Source organism: Vanellus vanellus (genome assembly GCF_965231255.1).
Source record: "Vanellus vanellus genome assembly, chromosome: 9".
In the NCBI taxonomy this organism is placed as follows: Eukaryota; Metazoa; Chordata; class Aves; order Charadriiformes; family Charadriidae; genus Vanellus; species Vanellus vanellus.
In genome coordinates, this window is record NC_138914.1 from 10,676,188 (window position 1) to 10,699,065 (window position 22,878).

Below are 22,878 nucleotides of genomic sequence, written 5' to 3' on the forward strand. Positions count from 1 at the left end.
TCACCCAAGGACTGGCCATGTCTTACCTGAATGTGTTGGTAAAGTTTTAAAAGCGTTAAAGCTTTAAGCCAAAACTTGAATTAGGAGACTTCTCAGCTTTCTGGGAAAATTATTTCGAGAAAGATCATAGAATGGTGTGGGTTGGAAGGGACCTTAAAGATCATCTAGTCCAAAATCCCCTGCCCTGGGCAGGGACACCTCCCACCAGCCCAGGTTGCTCCAAGCCCCGTCCAACCTGGCCTTGAATACCTCCAGGGATGGGGCAGCCACAGCTTCTCGGGGCAACCTGGGACAGCGCCTCACCACCCTCACAGCAAAGAATTTCTTCCTCAGATCTCATCTCAGTCTCCCCTCTTTCAGTGTAAAACCGTTCTCCCTCATCCCATCACTCCCCTCCCTGATCAAGAGTCCCTCCCCAGCTCTCCTGGAGCCCCTTTAGGCACTGGAAGGGACTCTGAGATCTCCTTGGAGCCTTCTCTTCTCCAGGATGAACCCTCACAACTCTCTCAGCCTGTCCTCCCAGCAGAGGGGCTCCAGCCCTCACAGCATCTCCAGGGCCTCCTCTGGCCCCGCTCCAACAGCTCCGTGTCCTTCTGCTGTTGGGACCCCCCGAGCTGGAGGCAGCACTGCAGGGGGGTCTCCCCAGAGCGCAGCAGAGGGGCATAATCCCCTCCCTCGCCCTGCTGGCCACGTTGCTGGGGATGCAGCCCGGGATGCCAGGGGCTTTCTGGGCTGCCAGCGCACATTGCTGGCTCATGGCCGGCTTGTCACCCCCCAGCACCCCCAAGTCCTTCTCCTCAGGGCTGCTCTCCAGCCATTCTCTGCCCAGCCTGGATTTGTGCTTGGGACTGCCCTGAAGCACATGCAGGAGGACCCTGCGCTTGGCCTGACTGAACTTCATGAGGTTCACATGGGACCACCTCTCCAGCCTGTCCAGGCCCCTCTGGATGTCATCCCTTCCACAGAAGATACGGTCATGTACCTGAAAGCAAATCTGTAGTTCCCATCTAACAGAAGTCTAACTTGGTAATACAAAAAGTGGCATAAAAGAGAATTAATAGTGCCCTTGGATGAATAACATCTAAAACAAAAATTTACTCCTTCACACTGGCTTATGTCAGAAGAACTCAACGTTCTTGGCATAGCTAGAGAAAACATCTTAATTACAGGAAACTGCCATAGAAAATTCAAGTCCAACTACAACTTTTGTCATGCAAAATTAGCAGAACAGTTTCCTTTTGCACAAATCAGCTCAGTCTTCCCTACACCTCCAGGTGAAATACACTCAAACTAGCCAACAAAGGTACTGAAATCCATCTACTGCCTCACCCATCTTCTTCAACTTAAATAATTTATTAGTTACAGAAAAACAGCATTTAGTTAGACACTTTTCTTCCTGCAGCAAAGTTCAGCTGCACTGCTCTGAATTAGAGGAGTTAGCAGCTTTCCACTGTGAAAGCAAGAGACTTATTTGAAAACTGTATTCAGCACTTTCAACTTATTATGTTGAAAATGAATTTCAATCTTAAGAGGAAAAAAAAGGCTTATGCAAAAATTGTCATTAATTCATTTACTCTCATATAGCCCCCGTAGCATAGCTGGCAAAAGAAGACACGTTACCACAATACACTTTTCAGGAAAAGACTTTTTTCAGATTCTTTTGGGATATATAAACATTTTCATTGAATAATTAAATCCTTTGAAAGTCTTGAAAAAGCTTTTTATGTATTATAATTCACTGGCAGCGTGACCTAGAAGAGTGATGACAGCTTTGTGAGCAGACAGCTCCACGAAAACAGTTCACAACAGTTTTGAATCTTAATGTTGGTGGGGGTTTTTTTCCCCATCTTTGAGAAATGCAGTGTTCTTTGTGAACATACACTTACCTGTTGTAATTACTCCTGTGCAGGTTTGGGGGACTAAATTATCAGTTCCGCTGAAATACTGCTCAACTGTTAACATAGCATGCCATGTGCTCCTAATTTGAGAATAAACAGAGCTAAAATTCCTCAGAGAAGATCTAGAGATGAAACCCGAACAACAGTGCCATCAAATAAATACATTGCCAAAAAGCCAGCATTTAATACACAGTATTATTATTCTCCCTAAGACAAGTATCTTCCGTGATACTTTCTTAAGATCCAAGCTGTCTAGATAAAAAAAGGAAAGTTTAAAATTCTGTTAGGGACATGGGCTTGACACCAATGAAAGATCTAGCTTTTATTTTCATTCCTTAAAAACAGAGAAAACACTAAAAACATCCCAAATAAAAATTAAAATGTAACAACAGGTTTCAATATTAATTTACTATTTATTCATCTTCAAAGTCCTTTAGCTTACAGATTGCCTTCTGAGCATGACTGGGCAAAATAAGAGCTTTAACATAAAATTACTTTCTAATTCGAGGTTCAGAGGAATTGGAAAAACAAGCATGCAGTAAAACCACATGCAGCAAGTCCCTCGCAGTTCTTAAGTCTGATCACTTAGAAATAATAATGGCCTAAATTTATGCTAGTAGATAAAATAAACTGAAATCTACACTTCTGATGTGAATGTGGCGACCGTGACAAATTCTATGGCAGAGGCATAACGTCAAAGGCATGCATTAATCTTATGGAAATTGAGATCTTAAAGAAACAACCTTGACCGTGGCAACTTGAAAAGCAACACAGGGAGCAGAGTAAGGTGCAATTTTTATTTTTTAACTTGACAGCTAGTGAAGCAATTGTCTTTTGGCCCATCTGAATTGGGGGAAGCAATTCATTCACCAAGTGAAAAATGAGAATAAGTGGTATCTGAATAGAACTTTAGTGCCAGTGAGCAAAAACATGATGAGAATAATGTACAGACTAAGTTTTACTCCCTGGGTTGAATTCTTTAAAATATTGTCCAGTGTTTTCTTGCCACTAAAAGCCAAAAAGTAATTCTGCTGGCAACCCGCATACTTTCTTGAGAAGGGAAAATCACCACTATCATATTTACACAGTGAGTTTAGAGTGATCTATACAGCAGGTAACCAAGAAACAAAAAATCCACTGTATTATACCCCACCAACTAATAGTTCTTATTTCAGCAGTGCAGAAAAATGGCTACATGCATATAAAAGTTCTTAAAGTTGTTTCTTACCTTCTGAGGCTGTCCTTCTTCTCTTCCCTTGCCAAGCAGCTATCCAGATGTACGTTTATATGTTGCTCTGGAATAGCAACCTCACAAACAGGACATTCCACTGAAAGCAAGGGACACGGAATTTACTATCATGTGTATTGCAGCAGAGACCAGGTTTTCATCTGAAAAACTAATTGTTGATTGAGGAAAAGGAGAAACCAGAATTCCAAATTTCTTTTTTTTTTTTTTAAAAGATCTGGCATGACTATCCAGAATCTTTATTTTTCGCTCTCATTTTCATTCCAGAACACTTATTTCCCTCTCTAGGTAATATCAGAATGGCTCTCATCTTCCCTGCAGTCAGATGGAATGAAATCTCTAATAAAAATCTGGAATAACATACATACTACACGGAAACCTAAGGGCTAATATAAACATGAGCATATTTCCATGCTAATGTCTTTCACTTTTGCATTATTTCACTCCTAAATAAAGGAAGCTGCTTCATTTTGCCAAAACAGTATAGCACAAACTTTATTCATATTAACACAATGTTCCCAGTCTATGGCTCTCAACAGGACTGTCAATACATGAGCTAACTCAGCCTCACAGGAATTCCACCATCCAAGTGTGCCTCCTACTCATTTCTTAGTGCAGATAACTATATTTTGTGACTTGGGCTCAGAGGCTCGCAACTGCCCCATAGCATGGTCCCACCCAACTCAGAATTCTTCTTGCCTCATATTTTCAAGAAGCGCCTATAAACATTACCTGTAAAGACAGCCAAAAACCACAGACTTAAAATATTTGTCTTTAGCAATCACATTATGTCAAAAACAAAAGGCTAACTTTAAACGAACAGTATGAGAAAGAGATTCTTTAACTGACATCCCCTGTATTAGTATGAAGGAAGTTGGTTTTGATTTAAAAGACAAAACAACCTATGAAAAATGCTGTGAAATGTTGTGGGAATTGAGAGTTAGCTGGTAACACTGCTTTGAATTCCTGACTCCCATGACATCATATTCTAGTCAAAGGTTAAAAAAAAAAAAAAAAATGTTGGGACAGTAACACAACACAATAGTTCTGAGCAGTCTGTTATTGTATTTGAAGTTAATATCTCAATTCTTAACACAGGAACAAATAATACTCACTAAAACCACTTCTGCATTGCCTCATTTCAAGTCTCTTGTTTATATTGTTTGACCAACTACTTTTTGCATCTGTGGAAATAATTTCAATGTAATGCATGCTCGAGGATTTAATAAGGTCATAAAATGGTAAGCAAGTGAAAATTTCAATTGCTCAAGAATAAATGAGTGGTAAAATTTCATATGAGTTTTAAATTACTAACGCAAGCAAGTCTGATGCATAAAACTAGGAAATGTAACTTCTGACTGAGTTGATGCCATTTTCATATGGCTACTTTTCTGGCTGTATTACACCTTTAAGCAGTATTTACCCAGCTAATGAATAAATATGAACTTGCAGAGTTCCAGTTGAATAAATTGTTATACAAAAGAACAGAAATATGAACTAATAAGAATTAGTGTTGTACTCCTACATGGTCTTTTATTTTAATTTAGGCTCTTAATTGGGTCAATAGGATGGCTCACCATGTCAAAACTAAGAGGATTCTGTCATTTTATTGCAGTTGATCAGTACAAATGGGCATTTTCACGCTTCAAAATAAATTAATCTTAACACTGCAGAACGACAGAAGAATAAAGCAGATTACTTTCTTCTGGAGAGTGTATGAATAGGAATATTAACAAAACTGAAACCATGATCATTTTGATTGTGGGTGCACCCCTCATATAACACACATTATAAAATACCTTGCTTCTGGTTACTTAAGGATTGGAGAGCAGTATGAATGTCGATGTTGTCTGTCTAGTCATTAAGGGGAAGGAGAAGAGAAAATGACTTCATTTTTTACTAAGTCTGTTGTGCAACTATTGTTTTTCAGAGTTGTTACTCAAAGCAAAGGAATCTGTAAGCGTTGAACTCTTTAAAATTACTTGGCATCAGCCCAAGCTTGCTCATCAAGAACACGCTAGCAGCAGAGCTGTCCCACATAGGCAGTAATCTGAATGAAGCATAGTCCAGTTAAATGGGAAGCATCTGAGCATGCCAATGCAGATCAGAGCGATGCAGAGAAATGAGATGAGTGCCACGTACTGAAGGTACTGTAATGCGTACAGCCAACCACAACCACAGACTTGGGGAAAGGAACAGGATAAAACCAAAAATTAAGCACCTCACCTTTATTGACAACTTTTACCATAGACGTAGAAGGCTTTTCCTGACTTTGGGTGCATTCGGGACTCTCTCGTGATCCCACTTCATTGTTTTTACCATCAACCTCTGCAGAACTGCTGGAAAGGTTATGGCGTTCCTCAGTTTTGAAAATCTTCTGATCTGTTTCTGCCAGGCCGTCTGCTGTTGTCGAGGTGCAAACTTTTTCCTTTCTCAAGAAACTGTCAATCACTGGCACCTCTTCTTTTAAAACTGGCCAAGAAACAGGACTCCTAACGTGGCTTTTGCCAGCTGAATGCCTGCTACAGGCCAATGGAGATGAAGTCAGTGGAGTATCCAAGACCAACTGGAACAGCTGTTGTCTAGAAGCATCCAGAAGACAACATGCGGTCAGGTACATTGCACAGTATTAGCTTTTTCTTTGAGAAGAAATCAGAACAAAACCAGATGGAGCTTTTCCTCCATTCCTTCCTCCCTCTACACCTCGCTCGCAGGCAGCCCTTGGGAATTGCCCAGCCCACTGCAACTGGGAGTAGGAGCACGCCAGCTGAGCCTCACCATGCTCTATCCAACCTAAGAGCTATCTTCAAACAAAATAAATTACATTTTGTAAATGTAATAAAATGCCTCTCAGAACATCACATGGAACACAGTAAAGAACAAAACGTTTTCCAACCTACTTGAAGATGGCAGGTGACCACTTTCAAGTCAGAGTACTTCAAGCACTGCGTCATATAGCTGTGACAGAAGCTCCTGAAACCAAAGAGCTTAGCAGAAAGCATTGCCATGTATAATCCTCCCATCCCTCCTTACTGTGGGTCTCCTTAGCACAGCTGCTCACTGCCCACCCAGCTGAACAGAAACCCACCACGAGATAACTGTGTGCTACTCAGCTCCTGAGATTTACTGTCAGGTAACCTGAACTATTCGGACATGTTTCATCGATGACCAGCCAAAGCGCACAAACCCTCCATTCTTTTCTCATATAAAATAAAGAGAAAACATAACCACCCACTCGAGTCTCCACCAGAACTCTTACCACCCATCTATTCATGTGTTACCCCACAATGTACGCCCTACCATCCTCAGGGACAGCAAGCATCAAGACGCAAGTTAAACAGGAGTCTCGCTTCAAAGAAATAAACTTGTATATTATTGGTAGGAACACAGTAGCAGCAGAAGGCTCATTCTCCTGTCTGTCTCACTATTACTTTTAGCTTTGAGCTAATACAAAGAATTATAAAGTCACAGTTGTTCTACTCAGGCAATGGCTTAAGATGTTAAAGACCTGTTTTATTCCTATCCCTGCCCTAGGGGTTTTTGCAGAATCCTGTTTACTTTACCACGTATTTTATACAGATCAATCTAAGATAAATTAAGCCAGAGACTGCATTCTTGGCAGGGAGACCACATAGCGATGCAGCTGGCTAGCCTGCCCGCATACCTTGTGGTTCGCTTTCACTCCTGTATCATCACAGGTGGAGGGAAGGCTTTCACAACTAACATCAACGATGGACAAACTACACATCCCACTCCGACCCACTGCTACTTTGACAAGAGTCCTCCATATCCTGAGGGTCACAACACAGTTCATAACATCCACCCAAAACCAACCAGCAGAAGTACACGTGCAGTCATTAACTTATTTGCCTTTAATTCACTGCTCCGTTGTCCCTGGGCAACCTGCACACCATTCACTTGTTGAGCTCTCCAAGAGTGCGAAGCCTGCACGGCTGCCCAGGCATTCATTAGCTTTCTCCCTCACTTGCTGCCATTCTCACAGCCATCACCTGCCAAGCCCCAGCCTGCTGCATCCTCAGAAGTCCTACCCAAAAAAAAGGCAACTGCAGAAAAAAAAAATTACCATCTACAAGCTCTGATGAACTGGGAAAAAAATGGAAAATCTTACTGGAAAAGAAGTATCTCTCTAACAACAACTGGAGGAGATGAGTTCACCCCTCAGAGATACTATGTCGCCACTTGCTAAGTGGGGTTGGGAGGACCTTCCCTTCACTTCTCTTCAGAGCAGGGTAACACAAGAGGGAGGGATGGGAACAGGGACAGCTTTTGAGGATGCTGAGGAGTCTAAGATCCCCTACACCAACAGGCATGGTATACCTCACGTGCCCCTGTGCCTCCACCTCCCCCGTCCATGCTGCGCTGAAGACAGTTCAGCATTGGGTAACTACTCTGAAAACTTTGCAGTCTTTTAAAATAAAGATTTTTCATGTCTGAGAAGAACAACTAATTAAGAATTGTCTATATACATCAAATTACATTTTAAAAGATAGATAAGTCACCAGGTGACCCCACAATTAAGTTAAGTTAGGTTCCTGGTGAACAACCAAAGCGCCCAGCTCAGCACGCCTTACACTCTGCAGTGGTTATATTCAAGCCAAATTCCGAAGCCCCATTTGGAGTTTGAGCTTCCTGGATTACTGGATGTAATGACCACGTCTGTCAGTGGCGATTCACATCTGTCCCCAGACACTAACTTTCTGCAGTGCAAACAAGTGCAATTAAGTGTGGCAGCAAAACTATGCTTTTCTGTCTGCTTATGCCTAGATATGGACTGGAAGTTTTTCCGGAGGTTAATTCCCCAGCTGACACAGACACAGAGTGGTCTAGCTACTGCTGGCGTGGGATCAGCTTCACGGGGAACTCAGGAGCTAGTTAATGGGAACATAAACAGAGTGCCTTCATGCAGTCTTGCTCCTGCCTCACATCTGCTGTTTACAAGGGGTATATTCCATCCAGAAGCATCAGAAAGGTTCGACAGCATGATCTACTCAACACTGCCAATTATTGCTGCTAATGGCCAAGTACCTCATTTTACTGCAGACAAAGGCACAGTATTCTTCAACTTAAAGGTAACAAACTATAGCCTCAGAAGACTTGTCACATCACAGATGGTTATATTCTACAATCAGGTTCAAAAGCATACTAATTAATTGCCTTTTATTCCTAATACGCTTAGGCAAAGTGTAATCCTCAAAAGGATGCAGCTGGGTGTTCGACCAAAGATACACTTTTTAAAATCCCTTTTTGAACAAGGAATGTATCTTTTGGTTATGTAAAAAAATGTCTGTTTCTTCAGGATCCCCCAGGTTTTCATACAGGCAGCCTACCGTTAAAGTAGCTAATCAAAGTCAACACACAGTCTTATCACATTATTCTTTTGGCTGTTAAGCATCCATTTTTACACAAAAGCCCAACATCCTATGATGCAGCAAGCTAAATTCTGCATGGCTCAGAAAACATAAACCAGATCCATAAATGCAATCATCTGGCATCATATCATAGTTTAGTTTTCCCATAAAATAAAGAACGATACAGCCCCAAAAGGCAAAAATATCTGAATATAGCCAGTTAGTTATATTTGCTGTCTTTGTCTAGAGAACACAACTGATCTCCCTCATCTTTTCAGTGTATTTTCTATTGCTTTTGAGAGCTCCTCCTCTTGTCAAAGTAACACATTTTACTATTTGTAACAACCAATTACATCCGTTTATTTTTCCACTACATGTATTCACTAGCTAAGACGTATTTCCCAATGCATTCACACTAGCTGACAACACTCCTAAAATTCAAACTTCACATCAATTTATCTTTGCACCAGACTTAAGACCGATATGTGTATCTTTTTCTCAACATTTCTTTCTTGGGAAGTATCACAGCAGTACAGCTTTTAGTACCTCAAATTCTCCGAAGCAGAGGCTTCAGTAGTCCCATTTGTCCCGCAGAAGGCTACTGGGCCAGAACGCATGTTTGGAGGTGTGCCTGGACCCGAGACAGACTGCAAACCCAAGCAAGTGGCAGCTGAGCCATTCAGATGAAGGCTCAAGGTAGAGCTGGAGGGAGGCAGGCAGCAGCCACACAGCCAAAAGGCTCAGAGTGCAAAGCTCGGCATTTTTGCAAGGTGTCCTATACAAAAGGCTAGTCTTCTGGACTCGGGAAAATTGGTCTAGAGCTAACAAGACAGGCTACCCAAACAAAAAGACTATATTACTTCAAATACAGCTTGTTCATATTTGCATGAAGGCAGCCAGAATAGAGAAATCATCTGAACAGAAATTTCAGATTCTGCAATAACAGCTGTCTCAATAAAATATGGTCTGGTATGAAACAAAGAGAGAGAGAGAGAAACTGGAAAAACAATCCAAAACCCCAAACCGGTCCTAAGAATAAGCTGATAATAAAGGTTGCTTTAATTACACCATTGGTCTACAAATAATCATACAAAGTTTTTCCTCATATTAAAGGATAAAGGCTTATGAATAGACTTTCCAAAGGGAACTGCTCTTGGCACAGAATCAATGGAAAGAACACTAGGATGAGAATATTAAAACTTGTTTCCAGAACACACATGAAATCTCTGTATGCCTTTTTTTTTTTTGGTGGGGAAATACAGAAAATGCTAGTACTAAATTCAAAAGAGGAGAGAAAAGTCCCAGACTAGCCTTTCCCAGAATGTGGTATTTTGGACTCGCTGAGCAGCTTCACTGGCTGTGTGATGACATCTAGTGGCCCTGTCGGACCGGCACCCCACCAACCGGCACCCCAAACCCAGGCAAGCCCAGGGGTGGAAGAGCCGGAGCACTGCAGGCACTCCTCGCACAGCCCTGGGCTCTCCGACAGTACCTTTATCAACTGCCACTCCCCTCCCTCAATGCCAGAGTGAACTACTCAAATTTCTCATTATTCACAGGAATTCTGACAGTTGTTATTGGAGTATCTGGACAATCATGACTACACTGGAAGATTCACCTGTCACCCAGAGACAGCAGAGACAAGAGAAAGCGTGCAGCTGATGGAGAAGTCCACCCCCTACCATCCATCACCAGGCTGTCCAGCTCACCTAGAACCTGATTCTACTGATAAACCTCACAATTTTCAAGTAGTTCTGCATTTTGCAAGCAGTTTTCAACATTATCTATTATACTGTTAAGAATTTAACACAGACCACTATCAGTTCTGAAAGGTTTTAGCAGATACAATTTTACTTTCCTGGCACAAAAGCAGTAAACACATCACAGCTGCAACCCTCAGTTCAAGGGCACAAGCAGCACCTTTAAAGGCTGAAAGATGAATCAACAAGATATTAGCAAATCCTAACATGCACTGTGACAACCGCTACCCAAATCCTCCTCTGAGACCCATCCTCTTTGATTGCTGGCTTGGGTTAGGACAGGGAGTTGTGCTTGTTTTAGTTTAACTAAAAATGGACAGTCACCTTAATGGTCTGTGTGCAGCATGCTCTCTCTGCCAGGCATGCTTTAATGACAGTATAAACATCTTGCAAAATTTTTTCTCTTCAGATCTGCAAGACCCACAAAAAAAAAAATTTCAGTGTCCTCCATTGAGATCCTGGTTCCCATTTTATGGTCTGTTTACTTCTCCCTTGCCGAAGCAGCTATGAAGCAGAGAAAGTAGGTGGGGATCTAATGCTGCCACAGAAATAAATTCTGGGGAAGAGACGGTGTTGTGAATCTTCCTAGGAACAGCTCACATAGGACAATCCTAACTGTACTAAAGGACAATTTCTCTCCTTGAAATACCTTCTGCAGTCCTCCTAGAAGTTTAATCAGTGTATTAGAAATGACAGTACCTGCTCTCTCAAGCACTCAAAAGTGGATGTGTTTATTCCTCTGACTCACTAGCTGTCAAGTAACCCTGATTAGGGAACTAAGATATAAACTTGAAAGTAAAAACACATTTTTCTTTCCTATGTAGGAAAAAAAACACAGATCATTTTCAGCAAGGACTAGTTTTCTACTTATGCAAGTCTAATTTTAATTTCTGTTGCTAAGTTTTCTAACTAGATGATGCAGAAACTGACTATCATGAAAATGAGATCTCTTTATTAGAGGATAATGAAATTAATTTCAAAACAAACCCAAAACTTTACACTTTTTTTTTTAAGACACTGGCCTCATTGCAACCAATAAAAAATATTGTTCATAAAGGAAAGGTGGCACAAATAGCGCTCCCTGTCCTGCTCTCCTGACCTGGTCTGAGTGATGAATTCTGCCAGCAGAGCACGGCACAAGCAGCAGAGAGGACACCGAGCAAAGGTTGCTCTCACCCTGCCAGGAGCCTCCAGGCCCCATCGATCAGAGCAATGCATCCCATAACTCCCGCACTGCTCCACATCTTCAGGTGCGCCTGAACACAAGGGCAGGGCAGTGTGAATTCAGACCTACTAAAGCCTGTTCAGAACTGCTCCTCAACCCTTTCACCGAGAATATAACATTAATGAGCCACAACGAACGACACAACATCTTCACTTTTACTGGGAAACGTCAGAGTCCACCACTTCTACCAGGAGGAAGCGGGATTCCCAAGACAGCACTCACTACGCACGAATGACCAGGAAGGCTCTAACTCTGCAAACACTTGTGCACAAGCTGAACGCTGAGCTAAATGGATCAGCACTCAGCTCTATTTAGAACGATTTCCATTCCGTGCACACACTGACCTTGGAGCACAGCTTTTACTTTGCTAAGTACTACCAACATTAACATTTTCTTTCCCTACAGGCCTGACTTAAGAAATGTGTTTGCATTTTGTGAAATGCTGGAAAGATTTAAGGCCTAATTTTCATAAACGCTAAACTACCCGAGGCTCAAAGTCAGGGCAGGATGGACTTGAAGAGCTCAGCATGTTTCAAAAATCAGCCCCTGGGCTTGGGGTTCATTTTGGGAAGGGCCAAAAGGAAACTTGGGGAAGGAGGAGGGGAGACAGAAGATTTGTCCCATACCAACATTGCCAGGGCAGAAACCCACAATGCTCCTATGATTTACTGATACTCGTATCAACGCAAGACTCTCCAGGCAAGGAGTGTTCCCCTCAAACTCAGGCCCACCCGCAGAGTCAACGCAGTCCCAGGCTGAGGCATGAACACGGGGTGCCCAGCATCTGAAGTGACTCGAGATTTACTCGTTATCCATGTTCCTCTTACGAGTCTGTCTCATTACAGCAGCTATCTCAGCACACCCTTTGTGCTGAGCCTGGCTTACCCAGAGCCAGAGGGAACCCTGCACTGGCGCTCTCCCACCTCACCCCCCACCTGGTGCAGAACAGGACACTACAGCTTCTGTCTTATTGATCTGACGGTACGCTGAGAAATTGATTGAACTCCAAGTCACAAAAGGAAAGATTATTAAACTACTCTGACTGGTAAGATTTATACTGATCCATTAAAGCAGTCAAAAAAAATTAACGTTTAAGATTCAATATCATAATGGATCCAAGTCAGCACTACTTGTTCCCTGCAAAATTAGACATTACCAAAAAATAGTAATCCATTTATCACTAGGAAACACCACAGACAGAGTTCAAGCTACAATAATGGAACTGTAGAATTTCAGTTCTTCAAATAAAATCAATTCTATCTAATAGTGGTCATACAGACTAGATCTTCATCACAGAGAAACTCTCTCAAGAAACAAAGCTATAAACTGAACTATGGTTCCTACCACTTATGAAGCCAAGAATCTCACTGACTTCAAGCTCCAAGTTCATTTCAGAGAAAAAAATGATAGCGTATTTGTCTCCCATAGATATAGGAATACCTACAAAATACTTAGCAAATCACCAAGCTGCTTCTAATCCAAAGAAAACAGAGCTAATAGAAGAAATCTCATATATCTACTGTGGCAAGCATTTACCAAGCCATGCTTATTCTGTTGTTCCCATCTTTCAAAGGAATGAGCAGATCAAAAATGAATTAAAAACTAACCGAAAAGTAGATAAGAAATCCAGGTGAAAGCAAAATTCTTCATTACTTCTTTTATCCAGGAAAACTCACATTTGTGGTCCCTCAATACCTACATTTTTCCCATCCAATGATTTCCCCAAGAGAATTCTCTAGCAAGTTAGCCATTTCCACTGGACAAAATTTCTGTTCAGAATTTCCCCTGCACAAATAGGAAGGATCTTAGAAGAAAATCTTTATTACGCTTGTTTTCCCCGTAGAATCCTGACGCATCTTGCTTGACTTCCTACGTGTTGGAAGAGACTAACTTACATGGCAGCTAACCAGAAGCAAAACCAAAATAAGCTTACACAACCTCCACACATCACCTGAGTGGGCAGTAACCTCCAGCCAGAAAACTGTAGCATTTTTCCAAATGTGTAAACATTAGCCTTTGACAACTTTTCTGTGACACTGCAATTTTTTTTCCACTCAGTCCTCACACTGCTCCTCTATAAGGGCTCCTAGCCTGCTCACACAAAGTAAGTCACACCTGCCTTTCCAGCTGCCAAACTAGAAAGAGTATTCATAAAATTACAATATACCTTGCAGAATTAAAGCTCTTTACGAGTTCGTCTAACGTCCGGTTATTTTTCAGGTCAGATTCCGAGACTGCCTATTAAAAAAAGAAAGAAAGAAAAGGGAAAAAAAAAACAACCACACAACAAACCTTCAAATGCAGTGAAAACAAGTACCCAGAAAATGTTCAAGTGGTCAATAATTTGTTTCTTGGATCAATGCCTCAACTACCCCCAGCTAAATTGCTATGTGAATGAAGATGCATAAATTGTAAACATTTTTTCCTGAAAAATATCTCAAACTAAAATAACGGCCTAAGTCTGGAAAATGATAATAGATAAAAATGAAGCATAAAGCTAAAGCAACCAAATCCAGTGTATACAGTCTCCATCAATGCTTTACTGTAGGCCAGTTCCAATGATTTTGAAAACCAAACCAAGGATCCCATGAATGTGATAAGAACCTGAAGCAACAAGGCATGAAAACGGATGAAGGGAAATGTTAATCTTCCAATTATGGAATGAAAATATGAATTATGAAACGGCTTTGTGCATTCAATTCATTCTTTTTAAACAATTTCTGATTTTTATCTCTCTGGCTGTCTCTCTCTGTTCTTTTTTTACAAAGCTTTTATTAGCCCTTCTCATATCAATACCTGTGATTTTTAAGAAGGCAGTAGTAAACCGTACTCCATCAAGTAGTCTGCACTTGTTTGAATGTTTAAAAACTGGCAAAGCTACAAATAGATCTGTTTTCCAATCTTGAAAAGTCTAGTCTGGTTCCTGCGTTAGAAACACAGAAGAATATTACTTCTATTTTGCCAATACTCCTGAAGCGCCATTCATTGTTTTTAGGCAGCCTACCAGTTTTAGGAGTTCAATAAAGCCCAGTAGGCTTAAGATGAAAAGTTAGATTAAGGCCTAGAATAAATTGCATTCTGTGTTTTTTTAATCAAAAAAGGTCTTTGAGTCAGATCATAATAATCACCCACCTGCAGAGCAGGCCAAACTTTCCTCTAGTGCTTTTCACATTTCACCTAATCCTTATGGCAAACGCCTCCTCTCCCTGGTGCCTAACAGTCCTCTCACCCTCAAAAAGGCTACTCAGCACAGTCAGCGAGTTTTAGGACTAGGGGGTCTGTGGACACTTCTAAAGACTCCTTGAAAGATGAAGTGAGGCCACTCAATCATGGAAAATTTAAGTGCTTAAGTTTCAGCACTCATGTTTTAAATGATGGTGTGTTTTGACAAATTAGGAGGCAATGTTAAATGTTTCACAACAGACTGTGTGCACAGCTCTGAGCCAAACTGCAGGTTTGATACTCCATCTACTTCTGCCTATGGCGACAGAAGAGTAGCTCTGAAACAGGAGAATTCCAGTTGTAAGAGCACTACACTTTGCCCAAAGAGCTGCTCACCAAAAGGAATGGTGATAATATATGACCAGAATTCATTATTTTGCATAGTCCAAAGGGAAAAGGTCCTGAGATTTGCCAAAAAATAAACAAAAAACAAGCTGAGGAAAAGAAAATCACTTACCACACAGCATGTTGGACACTGAGTTTTGTAGGACAAAAACTTGCGTATACAAAGGGAACAATCTGGAAAAACAAAATACATACTTTTTAAACAGGTGTTGTTCCAAATGCAGTTCAACATCCTTACCAGTATATTTTCTTTTTGTACAATATATGCAAACTATTGCACAGTACACCAATATTGAAAATACATGATTTTTCCATAGAATTAAGACTACCATTGTAGCAAAAAAAAAAAAAAAAAAAAAAAAATCTGTATTTTAGGCAAGCATCTTTCAACATTAAATCTCAGTCCCTCTGTCAAAAGCAGATGTTTACTTTTGTTTCTTTAACACAAGACAAGAAAACATCAGTCTGCTACCACCACTAAAAGCAGTGTCTTTGCACTGCTCACTCCCCCGGCACTCCTCTTTTTTATTTTTTTTTTTTGACATGACTGATGTTGGATCGCTTCCATCTCCCTGCACAGCCCCAGACAAACTCTCTACCCCTCTTTTCCCCAAGTGTTTCTTCCCCTTTCCAAAACAATACCAACCTGTTGTTGAGGGAAAAGGCTAAAAAGGATGGGAAACAGCACAGGAATGCTAACTGAGAGACGGCTCAAATGTTTTCCAGGAAAAGCAAGTCATATCATCGTAGAATGGTTAGAGCTGGAAGAGACCCTAAAGCTCATCCAGTGCCACCCCCCTGCCCTGGGCAGGGACACCTCCCACCAGCCCAGGTTGCTCCAAGCCCCGTCCAACCTGGCCTTGAACACCTCCAGGGATGGGACAGCCACAGCTTCTCTGGGCAACCTGCCCCAGGGGCTCACGACCCTCACAGCAAAGAATTTCTTCCTAATATCTCATCTCAATCTCCTCTCAGTGTAAAACCATTCCCCCTTGTCCTATTACTCCACTCCCTGGTAAAGAGTCCCTCCCCAGCCTTCCCGTAGGCCCCCTTTCAGGACGCTTCAATAGACTCTTTGGTGAAATATGCCATAAGCTTCATTTTGTCGCAGTAAATTCCTGAAATTATTCTACTTTCTCTACTTATCTATGAGCTTTCATAACCACTTCAAGATATAAGAAGTTTCATCACTCTCTAGCAAAACAGCCATTCACTTACTACATCATTAGCAGTCAGAGTCTCAGCACTTAACACACTTGGCAACAGGCACTCAAGCAGATATATTTCAAAGACCCTCTGCAAAGGAGTCTGAAAAGCAGCAGGAGTATTAATGCACTAAGGCAACATTTAAAACTGCAAATCCATCTAAATACTTAAAAGTTATACAGTAAGATGTGATATGAGGGGAGGAATCCATTAAAAAAAAAAAGGAATACATTTTAACTGAATGAATATGAATCAACTTATAGACCTAGCCTGCCAACATCCAACAACCAGTCACCTTCAGTAAGCAATGGGACTGACCGATGTTTGCAGCCATCGCTGCTTATAGCCAGGGTAGCTGAAACATGTTCAAGGATAATAAATCACATAAGCTTTTAGCCTTAACATTTGTGCCTAGGGCTGGCTCTAGGCTCATGCAGAGAAGACACTGGCCTCACAATTCTCTGTCCCCAGTCCCTTCTCTTCCACTTACCTCCTCTTCCCACAGGAGAAATAGCCCCACCGTGGCCTAGGTGGTCTCAGCCTGCCTTTCCTGGGGTAACAAAATCAGTCTCTGTCTACTATAGATGGCACATACACCAAGAATTAAACGGTGCCACAAAGTTCACTTCCATCTGCACCAACAGATCATACCCACCTGTAAAACTGCATCTACCAAAATAGTTGCAAGACTCAGCCACAGCACTGTCTTTCAGTATAGGGAAAGGAAGAGAATCCCAAAGTATGAATTTAATCTGAGAACCAGCACTGGATGCTTGAGGACAATGACAGAGCAAAAGCATAAAAATCACTGCCAGCAAATAACAATCTCTATTGAGTTTAAACTGGAAGTAGCAAAGTCGTGAGAAGAAAGAGGAATAAAACAAGCTTGGCACAAGAAAAGTCAGTAATGCCACAATTTACACACCACACACTGAAGACCATAGCTGCTTTTTTAAGTGAGCAAGCAATTCTGAAACCTGCTTAGCTGGAAGCATAGTAGTAATTTCAATACAGATTTAAAGAAAGGAAAATCCTGGATGACAAAAAAGAGCTCCCTCCAGCAGCTACAGCCAATTCATATGAATACGTCAAAGAGACTCAGGTTCCCCTGCCCACTTTCCAAGCTATGCTGGCCCCGGAGCCGTGCTGCATGGATGCAGTCCCACTGAGCTGTGCCTGGGGTAAAGGCTCTGATTTCAGTGTGCTGCTGATTCACCAGCTGCTCCCCACGCCAGCTCCATCCCTTGCTGGAGGGCAGCGCCCTGATGGTGGAGGCAACAGAATGCAGGGCTAAGATACCCTCAACCACTGCCTGCCACCAGCCCTGGCTGGTCCCAGCTGGCTGGGGTCCTCAGGAGAGCAGCGTGTTTAACACCCCCGAGCCAGTGGCCATACCCACAAGGAGCAGACCTGGCAATGACAACCTCTTACACCACCTCAGCTTGAATGGACAGTTTGTCCTCTTGGACTGAAAGTATCAGAAACCTCAGGGCCACAGTTCCCTCTGCCCCTGGTGAGATGTCCACATCACAGAAGATGTCCATCTTCAGGTGCTTTTATTATGTGAAAGAAACATGAATGGCATATCTCTTCTGTCACTAAAGATACAATCGAAAAGCACTGTGGAAGTTCAACAACTGACAAGAGAGCTGCCGAATGCCACCAGTCTCCCAAGAAAGAGCAGAGGAGGAATTTTAAGTGGCTATAGGTGCAAACAGATTATAGAGATGGCTAGAAGCCCTGTAATAGATCATTAAGAAAAAGAGAAACAAAAATCTGCAAGCAAATATATTTAATCTTCATCTATTCACAAATAATCACTTGTTAATGGCAGACAGGCTTTTTCTCCAATTGTACAATTTCAGTGGACTGAAGAGATTACACAAAGACAACTGAGTAGAAAATATTTCAAGAAGTCTTAATTTATTGTAGAAAACTCAGGCTTGCTGCAATTTGAGGGGGGGAATTAAATGTGTAATCTGTTAAAAAAAGAAGGGAGACAGATTGTTTCTGAAGTTAAGGGCCTCTGAACCCAGCTGTGTCACAGGCAGGCTGTAACATCAGCTACTCTAGAGAATTTCCAGTGCACCCCACCATAAATATGCTGTTTTCAATGGTGATAGTTTTGCCAAGCCAAACTAAATTTCATTGCCAAACTACAATGTCCTCCTTAACGTAAGGAAGAGGAAGTGCTATAGTTTCTGAAAGAAACAATTATAAGCATTTATTTTAATGTGAGAAAAGGCAATGTACTTCCCCGTAATCTGACTTTCAGTAAATTGCTTTGCTACCACGTTCCAGCAGATATCAGCCTGAGGCAGACAGGGCAGCACGGAAAATTTTAGCTCATAACACTTAATGCTCTCTGCCATACAGACTTGCATTTTGTTCCGCCCTCAAGATGTTATGAAAGATATTTAAATGAAGAATTGTAGGAATAGGTGGCGTTTAAGTGCATTAATCCAGACGACGTGTTTGGGTTGTCAGAAAGTTGCAACCGTAACTGCACAAAGAAAGGTTACTGGCTGCTTATCAGCTTTCATCCAAAAGAGCTTCTCAGAGGCAAACGTCCTTGCTGGCTAAGCTGCGAGTAGAGGAGCTACATGTTCTCCAAAGGAAATAAAGGATTGGTAACCTCTCCTCTACACGCCAGGAAATAATAAATGGTCAGATGACTACTTGTCTCTGAAACTCTAAAGGAGAAAACTCTTTTTTTTTTTTTTTTTTGAGGACATTTTTCAATAGTTTTCTGTCATTTGGCTAAGGTGCAAGCCAGCCCATGAGGCCCCCACAAGGTCATTCACCCATCTCGCATTTCCTAGGAAAGATGGATGAAGACCAAACCATTCACTCAAAATTTCCTTGAGTACACCTTCGTCAGCCCAACCTGTCTGCCTCAATCCGCCACCTGAATAACAAGTCAGGCTTAAACGGTGTCACAGGGCCAAGACCCACTCCCATCACAGCCACCCCTGTCCTCCCTGGCACATATGGCAAGGTGCACTTACATGACATACATTAATTCTAAATTCCACAAAGTCACGGGACAGAGGGAAGAACAAGCTCACCGCCCCTTTATTGACCCATTTATCTTTGCTCCTACTTGAGCAATTTTTATTAAAGCTGCTGTTTCTGTGCAATTTTTATTAAAACTCAAGTAAATTTACACTGAGACTACCAATAGTGATAAAATACATCCATAAAATAAGTTAACCATAGGACAGGGGCAGAGACTTACAATGAAAAGGACGTAACAGTTCTGCGTTCGCCTCTGTGAACTCGGGACTCGTGAAGTTCACCCACGACACAGCAGGACGGGACGGGACCCGCCAGAACAAGAAATTTACACACAGCACTTTCCCTGCGGGAAGCCACCGTGCTCCTCTCGCCGTACTTACAGTTATGGGAACACTGAGGGATGATCATGGCGATGCTGAAGTAATCAAAGCATATCCCACACCGCAACAGGTCATCCACGGCCTGCAAGGGGAAGCCCAGATCACCGGACGGCTGGCGGCGGGACAGGGCAGGCGGCGGGCACGCTCTGTGCCCTCGCCCCTCGCTCTGTGCCCTCGCACAGCACGGGTTAAGGCAAAAAAAAGAAAAAAGGATTCAATGTCAGGGCGTTGGGCCGCAGCCCCGACGGCAGCGGCGGCTGCCCCACGGCGGGGCCCGCCGGGGCACCACCAGGCCGGAGGAGTGGGCCGGGCCCCGGGCCCGCCGCCGGGGAGAGCCGCGGAGGACAGGGCGGGCTGCGGTGCCGGCGCCGCTCCGCCTGAGGCCGGGCCGCCCCGCCGACACCCCGGCCGCCATCTCGCCCGCCCTCCCTCCCTGCTTCCCGCCGTGCCGGCAGCAGGCCCCGCCGCCCCTCACGCACCTTCAGCGGGGACAGGCTCGGCGGCCACGGCGGCTCGGGCACCCGCAGCGCCAGAGCCATGGCGGCGCAGCCCGACCCGGCCCAGCCCGACCCTCGCCTCACGCCCTCCCCGGCCGGCGGCGAGTCCGAATCCCCCGCGCTGCGCCCTGGCGCCGGGACGGGCCGCGCTTCCGGCGGCGCAGAGGCTGCCGGGAGCTGTAGTCCGGGCGGCGGGGCTGGGACAGGCCGGCGCCTCGGGCCCCTCTGCCCCCGGGGCCGGTCGCTTACCGGCCTGCGCCCCGGCCCGTCTTGGTTAACCCCAGCGGTGTCACCATCAGCGGGTGACAGCGGCTGTGCCCAGCTTGGGAACGGCGGGCGGGGGTGACACGCCCCCCCGGCATGGCAGGAGCTCAGCACTGAGCCCTCAGGAGCTGCTTGAAACAGTGAACTTCTCCTGTCGCTGCTAGAATATACTCATTTTTCACTTTCTAATGACGTTTAATTAAACACCTCCTTGGGAAATGTTAAAATCCTGTGGATGAATATTAACTGAAGCAATTTTTCAGCACCAAATGCATCACCTACAGGGCATTTTCAGTACCTGGCTCTCCCCTTTTTAATGCACCTGTGGAAGTTACCTTAAACAAAGACATCCCCAAAGCAGCTGAAATAATGACACTGATTTCTAAGGGGTCATTGTGTTCATTGGACTCCCACGGATAGCTTATGCATGCCATACAATCCTCAACCATGGCGATACAAGTTGTTTGCTCTGGTGACAAATGAGATGTGATCCCATAAGCTAGGTGTGAGAGTCCTCACCCGTCTCTTCCAGATGTTCATTAAAAAAACATCTAAGACACTGTGTCAATGAGATTCGAAAAAACAGTCATAGACCCATAGAATCATAGAACGGTTTGGGTTGGAAGGGACCTTGAAGATCATCTAGTTCCACCCCTCTGCCCTGGGCAGGGACACCTCCCACCAGCCCAGGTTGCTCCAAGCCCCGTGCAGGTAGGCCCCCTACCTAACACCCCTTCTGCAGTTAACCTGTTCCACCACCTCCCAGGCAGTCCTGGTTCCTGTTTACGTGTCTCGGTACAGGTGCACGTCAGCCTTTCGCTATGGGAACGACCTTCTGCACAGCTGTGCACAGGGCTGTGCTGGGTTGCCGTGGAAATGGGCATCATCACCATCGCCGCTGTCCTGGGCACGGCCAGATCCAGCTCTTTGATTTCCACAGAGGGGACATCGCAAAACCCAGGTGATAAACACATGGCTTTACGGATGAAAAGCAGAAAACCAAAAATAGCAGATAGCAATGATCACGGCTGAGTACTGCCGATGTGGGTTCAGAAGGTCTAATAATTGCCCGGGAGTTTGGGGCAGCTTAGCGCATTGCCAAAGTCACGCAGGAGAAAATTGCAAAGCAAGCTGCCCTGTCTGGGTGCCATTCCAGTTTTGGAAGGCAGGCATTTACCGAGCCCCACAGCAAGGCTGTGCCGCCGCTGCCGGCATGGTGCCCGTGGCAGGTGGGGCGCTCTGAAGGTGCGCCACGTCGGTCCCCTTGCAGATACTCCACTGCAATGCTCTGGTACACCCCACACTGCATGCAGTTACAAACGTTCCTGTTGATTAAATTTGTTGTGGCAGAGGTTTTTATACACACACATAATGCATATTTAACTATTTTATATGTTGGTCTGCAGAACAATAATGGCCCGCTTTGCCTGCTTCATTTCACAGGTTTGTTTTAAGCACTTCACTTTTGTAGCTGCTGATGACCCAAATGTGCTGTTATCTGAAAACCATGCACACGCATGCCTGATTTTTCCTATAAGATGAGGTTTTGTAGCAGTGTAATTTCCACAGTCTTACTCCCGATTTATGCTAGTCTGATTTTTGACTCAGATAAAATAAAGTCATGCTCCATGAACTGGCATTCAATAATTCTCATACATATATATATAAAAGGTACTCCAGGACCCACATGATGGAGAAGGTCAGAAGAAACGATCATGATGGACTCTGCTGGCCTTACGCATTATGAATCTCTGAATTTATGTATTTGAATCAATCTCATTACTGTCTGACACCTGCCAAAAGTGCTAGAATTTACAGAATCATTTCATTGCCAATTAAGTGCCATTTTCACCTTAAGGAATCAATTTCTTCTGCTTTATCTGCAAGCTGTGAAAAAAATAATGTATCAATCTGTTATGGTTCTTTTTCAATTTTCTATTCTTTGTCTTCCTTCACGGACTCTGCAGATCTCGTTCCAGGTTCACACACTTTCTGACATGAGCTTATTGGTTGGCAATTAACTCATCCTCCCCAGGAATGGACACAAAGCTTTCATTACTACAGCAACACGTTTATTTTTCATTTTGGTAGACTGATGAAAAGCAAAGGGCAATGAGTTTATAGCCGAGCACCATCCACACAGGCTGCTACTGATTAAAAAGCAACTTAAACCATTTCCACGGTAAAAGCACTGTAACAAAAAAAAATGGAAAACCTGTGCTTTCACCTGAATCCCTCTCCATTTTGCCAAAAAAAAGTATGACTCAGAAGTTCGAGAGCACGCACCTTCTTAGGCAGCGAGGGGCTGAGCTCAGGGCCACGGGTTGCTCCATCTCACGGGCAGCGTTTAGCAGAGCCGTCCTGCTTTAGGGTCTCTGCTTCGCGGTGGCTCTGTGCCAGGAGACCTGGGGAGACGGGAGCGGGGTGGCAAGGACGGAGCTGGGGCCC

At 43.6% G+C, this 22,878-nt stretch overlaps 1 protein-coding gene across 1 annotated transcript in view; it reads right to left on the minus strand.

Annotated features, from left to right (window-relative positions):
• The window catches only part of RAD18 (RAD18 E3 ubiquitin protein ligase), a 60,692-nt gene extending 40,452 nt beyond the window's left edge, over nucleotides 1-20,240 (minus strand). Inside the window, exons 1-6 of the mRNA XM_082487535.1 lie at nucleotides 20,149-20,240; nucleotides 19,670-19,751; nucleotides 15,178-15,239; nucleotides 13,666-13,736; nucleotides 5,371-5,726; nucleotides 3,127-3,226 (exon numbers count right to left, since the gene is read on the minus strand). Of these exons, the coding sequence (XP_082343661.1) occupies nucleotides 3,127-3,226; nucleotides 5,371-5,726; nucleotides 13,666-13,736; nucleotides 15,178-15,239; nucleotides 19,670-19,751; nucleotides 20,149-20,208 (731 nt within the window). The 5' untranslated portion in view covers nucleotides 20,209-20,240. The remainder of the gene's footprint in view (nucleotides 1-3,126; nucleotides 3,227-5,370; nucleotides 5,727-13,665; nucleotides 13,737-15,177; nucleotides 15,240-19,669; nucleotides 19,752-20,148) is intronic.
• Between the last annotated feature and the right edge of the window lie 2,638 nt (nucleotides 20,241-22,878).